The sequence below is a fragment of the Alosa pseudoharengus genome, unplaced genomic scaffold (assembly GCF_046254945.1).
Source record: "Alosa pseudoharengus isolate Yale_2024_CS ecotype anadromous, Long Island Sound unplaced genomic scaffold, YU_APseudo_1.1 YU_APseudo_1.1_scf_4, whole genome shotgun sequence".
Taxonomy (NCBI): domain Eukaryota; kingdom Metazoa; phylum Chordata; class Actinopteri; order Clupeiformes; family Clupeidae; genus Alosa; species Alosa pseudoharengus.
In genome coordinates, this window is record NW_027468774.1 from 18495309 (window position 1) to 18506100 (window position 10792).

A 10792-nucleotide genomic window follows, 5' to 3' on the forward strand; every position below is an offset into this window, starting at 1 on the left:
CTGAATCCAACAAATTGTATATTATATATCTTTGTCTGAATGAATCTTTCTGTTTTTTGTTTTTCATGAATTACTGTAATACATAAACATGTAGGGGGAGGGGGGGGGGTTTGTGTACAGTATGTATTAATAGGCCTATAGACCCTTTCAACTGCAGAAACAAACAATTCTACAGTAAGCGTTCCTCAGGCATTTCTGGAGGCACAGAAAAATGTATTGAGCTAATGGTACTGTAAAATGGGGACAAACAAAAATAGAGTAAAAAGACAAATTTTACATAAAGTCAACTTTTTGTAGAACATTACTGTAAGCTAAAGTCCGATTACTGTATTTTCTCTATTTTCAAAGTATCTGCATTGGTTCTGAATATTTCAACCGGAAATCCTCTAGGAGCAGATTGAAAGGGTCTATACCTATATATATCTATTCATAGGCCTATACTAAGCCAATGATTGGATGGTGTTCAGTAAAGTAAAGAGTGTTTGCACATGTGAAGAGAAAGAGTGAAGCACTGGTGATTTAGTGTGGCATTTTGATGGGTTTTGTTTGAAGAGCGAAATCAAGTTACTTCCTGTTAGATTTTTGTGTGTTAGGTAGAAAATTGTGTGTGGTGTTTTGCAAAATGTGTTTTAGTCAATTGAAAACTGAGTCAAACATTGAGAATTAGTGTATGGTTTTGCAGATTTGGTGTCGGGTTATGATGTTTGGAGGACATGTTTAGAAAATTGTGTGACAAGCAAAGATTTAGTGTGTAAGCAGTTGAAAAAAACTGTAAAGCAAACATTCGCCTCACATTACAAACACTTTTGTCATAATATGACATTTTGGATACATCATGTACACACTGTTGCTCAAAACCTAAAGCTCTTCTGTCTTAGGCTTTCTATATGTATTTCCATACAAGAGTGAAAGTTGCGGTATCAACAAAGAGAAGTTGAAATACACAGTAAAAATGCAAGCAATATTAAAACCAAAAATAGTGATTTTTCCCAAATAATTTGCTGTTGTGAATACAGTATTTTACAGCAAACAAGAAAAAAAGCAAAGAAGAATACAGTGACCACCAGATGTACATGGAGTCTTGAAAACACTGATTTTGTGTTTGTGTGTGTGTGTGTGTGTGTGGGAGGGGGGGGGGGTCGTGTACAGTATGTATTCATAGGCCTATAGACCCTTTCAACTGCAGAAACAAACAATTCTACAGTAAGCGTTCCTAAGGCATTTCTGGAGGCACAGAAAAATGTATTGAGCTAATGGTACTGTAACATGGGGACAAACAAAAATAGAGTAAAAAGACAAATTTTACATAAAGTCAACTTTTTGTAGAACATTACTGTAAGCTAAAGTCCGATTACTGTATTTTCTCTATTTTCAAAGTATCTGCATTGGTTCTGAATATTTCAACCGGAAATCCTCTAGGAGCAGATTGAAAGGGTCTATACCTATATATATCTATTCATAGGCCTATACTAAGCCAATGATTGGATGGTGTTCAGTAAAGTAAAGAGTGTTTGCACATGTGAAGAGAAAGAGTGAAGCACTGGTGATTTAGTGTGGCATTTTGATGGGTTGTGTTTGAAGAACGAAATCAAGTTACTTCCTGTTAGATTTTTGTGTGTTAGGTAGAAAATTGTGTGTGGTGTTTTGCAAAATGTGTTTTAGTCAATTGAAAACTGAGTCAAACACTGAGAATTAGTGTATGGTTTTGCAGATTTGGTGTGGGGTTATGATGTTTGGAAGACATGTTTAGAAAATTGTATGACAAGAAAAGATTTAGTGTGTAAGCAGTTGAAAAAAACTGTAAATTCACAACCTATGATGCAATTTCTGGACATTTCTGGTAATTCAGTAACTGAAAAAGGCTGTCAGAAAGAAAATGAAAATTAAAAAGGGAGTTTATTTTTAATTGAGTGACAAGAGTGATATGCTTGCTTATTGTAATTACAGTTTTTTCTGAATGCTTAAACACAACTGTGATTCTTATAGCACAATTTCTAAAACTATAATACTTATAGCAAAACCACTCACTGAGTTCGCAAAACTAAAAGCACAAACACTGCTTTGCACTCAGTTTGCAATTTTGTAACACACACTTTGCACAACTGTAGGCACAATTCACTGCACTTACACTATTTTGCCAACTCTCTGGCACACTTTCTCATGTGAAAACTGTTTTAGATAATTAGTTCACTTTGCAATCAGCCTAAGCACTATAAATAAGCCACAGGTAATGTACAATGGGTACAATGGAGGGAACAGGAAGAGTGAGAAGAGAAAGAAATAGCCCTTTTACAGCCAAAAAAAAAACAGTCTACATGTGGGGATATTGTCATGTCAGGCCTGGATACGTCATTCCAGAATATATTTTTCCCGGTGCCTTGGACTAGGACATTGCATGTTGTGATGTAGACAGAATTTTGAGAGAGACGACCGATGTAGACTGATTTGTTTTGTCTCAGTAAAATTGCTATTTTGTGTTTTGACTTGGAAAAACACACTTGTGTTTGTTTTGATGTGTGTAAATAAACACCAATACTTGAAGCTTGGATCCCTGTATGTTTACAGAACTATGACAAAAGTATGACCTCAAACTGACATAGTCTACCTTGTGCACAGAGAAAGCAAAAGCAGGCACGTGCAGAGAAGGGGGGCTACAGGGGCTCTAGCACCTGCCCTTTTGCCCCTTTGATGTCCAAGTGCCCTTTTGACAAGACCCGTTTTTTACTTTTTAAAATTTGTAATACTTCCGCTAGTTCCAACGTGAATATTCGCTAAAATGTCTCATTAATAGTTTGTGAAATTAGAAATTTACAAAAATAACAATTTTGTGTGTTACAGTTTTTTTCAACTGCTTACACACTAAATATTTTCTTGTCACACAATTTTCTAAACATGTCTTCCAAACATCATAACCCCACACCAAATCTGCAAAACCATACACTAATTCTCAGTGTTTGACTCAGTTTTCAATTGACTAAAACACATTTTGCAAAACACCACACACAATTTTCTACACACAAAAATCGAACAGGAATTAACTTGATTTCATTTTTCAAACACAACCCATCAAAATGCCACACTAAATTACCAGTGCTTCACTCTCTCTCTTCACATGTGTAAACACTCATTACTTTACGGAACACCATCCAGTCATTGCCTTAGTATAGGCCTATAAATAGATATACTCTATATGTATGGAACCTTTCAATCTGGCCCTAGAGGATTTCAGAACCAATGCAGATACTTTGAAAGGAATGTTCGACTTTATGTACAGTAAAACTTGTCTTTACTATATTTTTGTGTCTCCCCAAGTTACATATGTACCATTAGCTCAATTCATTTTTCTATAGACCTATATGAATACATACACCCCCCCCACACACACACACAGACACACACACACACACACACACACACACATACACATAAACACACACACACACTTTTCTTTGGAAAAAGCAAAGTAATTTGATAGTAGTCAGTCATTTCCATAGGCAAAATCAGCTTTTTCAGAACTCAATTGGCAGTTAACGAATAGCTGATGAGGATGTATGGTCCTTGCATTAGGCTACATGCCGCCCCTAGCGTGTTCTTGCGCCACCGAGGCCACGTGACAATGAAGTGCCAGCGTGAACGCGCGGCCGCGGTCGCGGCGAATGCAGTTCTCGCGCAGATCATTCTCAAAGGAGACCAAGAAGGAAAACAACCATCGCGTGCTCACGCTCATCTTCTAAACAGTACAGCTAAAGTCCGACTGCTGCACACAACACCCGGAGTTAAAACGCCGAATGATTCACTTATTTTGGCTTGCCATAAACTTGCTTTCTTGTTTCTTTCTTGTTAACCGGAATTGTAGCCTCTCCTAAAAGGCAGAAATAGTAAACTAAACCAAACTCATCACTTCGTTTATTAGGTTAGCCTACTTGGTTAAGCTAGCCTATTTGTAGCCTATAGGCTACTATAAAGCCTATTTGACCTGTCAATATCGATCCAATCAATGTGTTAATTTGTATTCCCCTCATTAAAAGCATGCTATTAAATTATTTAATTGCTTAAACATATTGACCACATTGGATTATTCTTATTATTGTTGTTGTTATTCTCCTTGTTCTTATTAGTATTAGGTTGTTATTATTATTATTATTATTATTATTATTATTATTATTATTTTATTACATGGAATGACCTCCATTGGTTAATATATATATATATATATATATATATATATATATATGTGTGTGTGTGTGTGTGTGTGTGTGTGTGTTTTTTAATTGACACATGTGAGTCGTCCTGCTGCAGCCAAACAACCGCGAAGTGGGAGCATTATAAAGACGTCACCCCATGCTCCGACCGTGCCAGCGAAGTGCGCAGTTCTTAACTACACAACTCCAATCTCCGAATGCCTACAGACGTTACAGTTTGTCACATCGATCCTGGATGTAAGCATTCTGACACCACAATCTGCGGTGGGTCCACAGTGGGAACATATTTGCGTTGGCACAGGACATTTCTGAATCGCTCTGGGACTCGAAGTCCTGAACGGAACGTTTCAACAGCGCTCGCACGTTTTTAACAAGAGGTAGGACACGGGGCTTCTGGAGGTATTTCTAACTGCGACAGTGTATCTCTATGGCTTATGAAGAGTTTGTGCGAGTGCGCGTTAAAAGAGTGAATTATACGGTGTCCAATGTAGGCTACAGTTAGCGGTTTGCTCAACTAGGCTACGAACATCCAAAATTGGTCCTTTAAACATGTCAGAATGAGATGTTGATGAAGCGAGAATAAGTGCCTTATTACACAGCACTCCTGCCCACTCGATTACGCTGGGGACAGCTTTAGACACCCAATGACTCTGCTTCAAACGATTACGAATTATTTGCCTCATAGAAGCTTTCAGACTTAATCGCACAGAGCTTATGAAATCTGGAAAAGTAAAAGCCAGCTACGCACTTATCTACACCGTTTTCATCTTGTCTCGCGGAGGCACGCCCACTTCCACTGAGCAGGGCTGAATGTGCTCGTGAGGCACGCATGTTTTTTGCCAGCTACCGAGACAGCGAGTCACACGTATGAACTGCGAGCGATAGCCCTGCTCGATTTACATGACCAAGCAGTGTGCTAAAATATCTGCTCTGACCGTAATGCTCAAGTGAAGTATATCCGCGGGACCAGTAACGATATGTCGCAGAGGAAGTAGATGAGGGCTTTAAGCCTTTTAAAATGGGCAGAGCCCATTCTGTTTTCCTATCAACAGGGGGCAGTCCGTCACACACATGGTGAATCAACACTCTGGAATGACATGAAGTTTGAGTCATACGTTTTATAATGTGTGTGTGTATGTCTCTCTCTCTCTCTCTCTGTTTCTCTGTGTGTGTGTGTCTGTGTGTGTGTGTGTGTGTGTGTGCTGGACTTACTGGCAGTGGTACTGTACCATTACCAGTAAGGCCTGGGTTGTAGACCATTTCTCAGAAATGAGCATTGGGATGTGAAAGGTTATGGTGTTTTTTGTGTGTGGAGGGGGATCTGTGAGGATCTGTAATTTGAAATACGAAGCCTTCTGTCAAGATGTGCATCGATTATCTAGTGTGCGTGTGTTCGTCTCTTTGATCTCTCTGATTATGATAATGATGGTGGTGGTGGTGATGATGATGATGGTGATGATGAGGAGGATGTTCTATGTGTTTGTGTGTGTGTGTGTGTGTGGGTGGGTGGGTGCGTGTGTGTGCAATGGGCATGTTTGTGTTTGTGTGTTTGAGTATGTTTGTTTTCGTGTGTGTATGTGTGTGTTTGTGTGTGTATGTGTGTGTGTGTGTGTGTGTGTGTGTGTGTGTGTGTGTGTGTAAGGTGTCCATTGATCATGAGCTGAAGTGCATGGCCTGTTTCCCCAGTGACCTGGGGCCAGCGGGAGCAGCATGGAGGAGGCGGCTGCCCAGCGCCCCCCTCTCAGCAGGCCGGCGCGTGGGCTCCAGGAGTGGAAGAGGCGGGTCAAGTCCGAGTACATGAGGCTGCGCCAGCTCAAGCGCTTCCGCAAGGCTGAGGAGGTCAAGGTGGGTAGGGGTCAGTCTCGCTACTGGACTGCTTCTTTAACCTTAACCCTACTGCTACATGACCCTTGGTATTAGTATATTAGTATAATTTAGTAAAAGTTGGGTTAATAAACTGCACAGCTTGACCTGCAAGTCTTACCTTTTTGCTTCATCAGTCATATTGTTGTACAGTAATGTTCAAGCCATGTGCACTATTTATGTGTGTGAAGTCTGTTCCCTCCCACTTGATTGTAAACGAAACAGTCATAATAATAATAATAATAATAATAATAATAATAGATTTTATTTAAAATGCCTTTCAGGACACCTAAGGTCGCTTCACAGATAAAACAAATAGAAGAAAAAAAATATCAAAAAAGGAGAAAAATTATAAAAAATAGGCGTTTACAAGTTTACAAATACGGTCATGCTACTAACAGCATATTCAGTCCATAAGCACATAACCCTGATTGTATGATAATCATTTATTCAGTCTCCTCCTTACCTATCACTTACAAAAGACTTGTACTATCACTTCCTCTCATTTGACAGTGGGTATTGTGACGTTCTAGCAGACTCAGTCGTTCTGTTTCTGTGTTTGCCTCCCCTCCCTTCTCGCTTGACCTCCTCTAGGCCCTGTTCCTGTCCAACCGCCAGAAGATTGAGACCAGAACCCAACTGCTGAATGAGGAGTGGTCCAAACATAGAGTCCAGTCAGTTCCCCTAGCCACGGCCACAGGGTCACTGCCCAACAAGAAGGTAACAGAGAGAGACAGATGCTTTGAGATGCTTGCGGATCATGTCACTGACACACCAAGTCAAGTCCTGCTTGTTCTTCCTGTTAAATTGATGTCTTAAAGAACACTATGGGTCCTTCCCAACATTTCAAAGTATGCTGTTATGAACAACTATTTTTGGCATAATTTTCAAATTGATTTTGACGTTTCACAACATTGCCTACAGTATTGTCAAAAATATTGGCAAGCTTTATCAATGCCAACGGGACTGTGGTAGGAAGCTTGGTATAGCTTAGAACAAATGTTCTTAAACCTGTCATATACCTGATATAATTTATGATACGATTTATATATGATTATAATCATCATGAACAACTAGTTGTATCCCTACCTGTAGTTAAATGTAACACAGGACACTGCACCCTCACACCTTTACTCACACTGAACTGTAGCCATTACAGAGAGCAGGTCACCTTGAAATCAGTGAAATGACACAACCCGAAATATGACTTCTCTTTTTTGTCCAATCCCAGCTCTGCATGGTGGAGTTCAGTTTCCCCCCTTTCCAGAACCAGACTGTTGCTATGCGACCACTAACAACAGTTGCTGGGATACCATTTATGTACTCATGGTCTCCTTTGCAGCAAAACTTCATGGTGAAGAAGGCATTCAAAACCTTTTATGTTGTTATGCACAATCACACATGCACACAGTCACACACACACACAGTCACACACACACACACACACCAGGGCTCCAGAGTGCGACCAATTTGGTCGCAAATGCGACCAAAATTGTTAAGGGTGCGACTAAAATTCTTCCTGGGTCGCACTGGTGCACCTAATGTCATAAGGTTGAGCGCCTAGACTTTCCTCGCATCTGCTGTCTCTCCACGAACTAAGCGTTTGTTTTCCTTTGACTAGTGGTGTACCAATACTGCAAAGGTATCGCAATACCCTGAAATTAGAAACCTCACAATACCTAATTGTATTATATCGATATAGCCTACTTTTAAGAATGACAGTCGTGCGCTTCCCGTAGCCTATGTGTCTTTTCTCCTCACACGCACGCAGCTATGCAGCTGTCGTGATCCGAGCGAGTAGCAATGTTGATTTGCTGACTTGCACCTCTCAAGTTTGTGTTGCTAACCTACCTAGGCTATGGAATTTTCATTTAGGCCTACTGTCAGAGTTTCCCAAAATAAGCTACACAACCTATTGGCAAACTTTTACATCTTGAGAGAGTTCCTTCTAGGTAACTGTTAGCTCACGCGTCATGTCATCATTAATGTAGTGATGATTTCAACAAAATCATATTAACATTGCAAGACACTTATCTCTTTTATAATCCCATAAATATTTTCTTTGACTTGTTAGATTTTTGAACATTTATTTTATCAAATGACATAAAAAAACATAATGATTTGCATCCATATATCCTTGGACGATGTGCGACTATTTTCCTCTAGCCTAAAACCATGAGAATGAAAGCTAATTACTGTGACGTTCTTTTTAAAGTGACAGGCACTCAATTAGACCTACACACCACCACTATAATAACATTGAAGACAACTCTAATAGTTTAAAAAAATCAATATGAAGTATTCAAATTACTAAATATTTTAGCTTTTAGTAACTATGCAGATCATACAATACTATACGTTATTAACAAAATCTATAACGTTTATGAATTCCAAAATATGAAATAGAAACATATGACAAGCCATCATTTTCCATGTGTGTGTGGAGGGTCGAGCAGAGACTAGGATCGCCACTGATGTGAATGATCACAGTATTCAATATTACTGATGTCGTCAAAGTGGTGGAGGCTCCAAATCAAATGAATACTGTCATTCCTGGTCCATGCTCTGACAACAGCTCAGACACGGAATGTATATGGAGAGCAATAAAAAGGGGACCTTGAAATTGTGACGTTAAAGGTGCCGCGATGAAAAATTTGGGTGCACCTAAATTTTGTGCTGGTGCACCTAAATAAAAAAGTTAGGCGCACCAGTGCAACCAATGCAAAATGTTAGTCTGGACCCCTGCACACACACACACACAAACACACACACACACAGACACACAAAGAGAGTGAGAGTATTGGCAATGGCCATGTTTTGTATACGGATATTCTGAATCCTCTTTTAGACATCATGCTGTCACAGTGTCTATTTTACTTTGTGTAAATCATGAAGTGTGCGTGATGACTCATTCTTTTAATCACTTTTTTCACACACTCACACACACACACACACACACACACACACACACATTCACACGCTGGTAGGTGGAGGACGAGACATTTCTCCATAACATCCCGTACATGGGAGATGAGGTACTAGAGCAAGACGAAGCCTTCCTAGAGGAGCTGATTGATAACTACGATGGTGTCCATGGTGACAGAGGTGAGTTGATGTGACCTCACTCCTGCTACACACACACACACACACACACACACACAGCTGCTTCCCAGCTACAGCCTACGCTAGTCACTAGTTTGCAGATACATCGGTGATTCTCTGAAGCTATGTGGCTAATAAGTTGTTAGTGACCATATGATCAGGTAGAATCAGTGGAGCATTAGAGGCTCTTTGGGAAGGTTACCTCTCAGAGCTGTAAGGTAACATCCAGTCCCCCATCACCAACCTGCCAGTCTCATCTCAGAGCTGAAGGCCCCTTTACAAACAGCAGTGAAGGCTACTTCTGTAGTCTGCACCTAAGATCAATGCAACTAGCTCTGGCTACAGGTGATAAGTGCTTTAGTAAGTTATTTCTCTCTCTTTCTCTCCCTGCATGCGTGTGTGTGTGTGTGTGTGTGTGTGTGTGTGTGTGTGTGTGTGTGTGAGCCAGAGGGTGGCTTCATCAATGACGAGATCTTTAAGGAGCTTGTGGAGGCCCTGAGCCAGTACTCTGACCATGAGGAGGAAGAGGAGGAGGCTGAGGACGGAGAGAGGAAGAGCGCAGGGGAGGAGCCCAAAGACGGACCAATCACCACGCTCGGGGGGAACACGCCGAGCCTAGCCGAAGGTGAGTGTCTAAACCCCTCTGTGTCTGGACAACTGGGGGAATTAGTGGTGTGTGATTTCAATCAGATCTTTTTGCATCCATTTGTGTTAACCTTAGAGAGGATATTAGTTTGGCAGTGTTTAAGTGTGTGTGTCTGTGTGTATGTGTGTGTGTGTGTGTGTGTGTGTGTGTGTGTGTGTGTGTGTGTGTGTGTGTGTGTGTGTGTGTGTGTGTGTGTGTGCGTGTGCATGTGTGTGCGTGTGTGTTAGTGTTTTTGTGTACCCAGCATTATTAAGCAGGGACTTTGTTCTGATTCCTGAATGAGGAAACCTGTTTGTCCCTGACAGACATTCAGTCGAGGTCAGGTTACAGAACAGTGTGACCTTAAATCAACACACACACACACACACACACACACACACACACACACACACACACACACACACACACACACACTCACTCACACTCACACACACATTCAATCACTCACAATCGCAATCACCAGATGAAAGCACACAAAAACTTTTCCTCTAAATTGTTGCACCATTATGTGCTAGAATAACGGGACCCAGTGTGTTGTGCTGTGCTCTACTGATTGTGTTCTACTCACCTGTCAAACTTAATTGTTCTTGCAAACACTTAAATATACTGTATCTCAAATATGTGTTTGTGTTATGTGTTATATACCAGTAGTCTATGCCTTGTGTAATACAGGCTGTGAAGGCTCCAACAGTCTGAAGATGCCTCATGACAAGATCTTCACTGCCATTGCGTCCATGTTCCCCTACAAAGGAACTATGGAGGAGCTGAAACAGAAGTAAGAGCCAAAGCAAAACCTTTTAATGAGAACTGATACATGTGTTATAAGGGGTGCTATATACCATTTATAAACAGTTTCACCTGTCCATAATAAAGACTAAGCTAGAGGACTTGTTTGCTCTGCAAGCTGCTTGACAAGTGCCAGCAGAAGAGAGATATTTAGATCAATAGAGGACCACGTGTGTGAGAGGAAATCATAGGA

General features: G+C 40.6%; 1 protein-coding gene across 3 annotated transcripts in view; it reads left to right on the plus strand.

Moving 5' to 3' along the window:
- Window positions 1-4328: 4328 nt before the first annotated feature.
- Window positions 4329-10792, plus strand: part of ezh1 (enhancer of zeste 1 polycomb repressive complex 2 subunit) — a 21109-nt gene continuing 14645 nt past the window's right edge. Inside the window, exons 1-7 of one of the 3 annotated variants that reach the window (XM_076265118.1) lie at window positions 4329-4579; window positions 5889-6047; window positions 6660-6785; window positions 7297-7419; window positions 9053-9170; window positions 9616-9792; window positions 10486-10588. In XM_076265118.1, coding sequence (XP_076121233.1) covers window positions 5913-6047; window positions 6660-6785; window positions 7297-7419; window positions 9053-9170; window positions 9616-9792; window positions 10486-10588 — 782 coding nt within the window. In that variant the 5' untranslated portion in view covers window positions 4329-4579; window positions 5889-5912. The remainder of the gene's footprint in view (window positions 4580-5888; window positions 6048-6659; window positions 6786-7296; window positions 7420-9052; window positions 9171-9615; window positions 9793-10485; window positions 10589-10792) is intronic. The other 2 variants (XM_076265121.1, XM_076265122.1) reach the window with 2 other exon arrangements.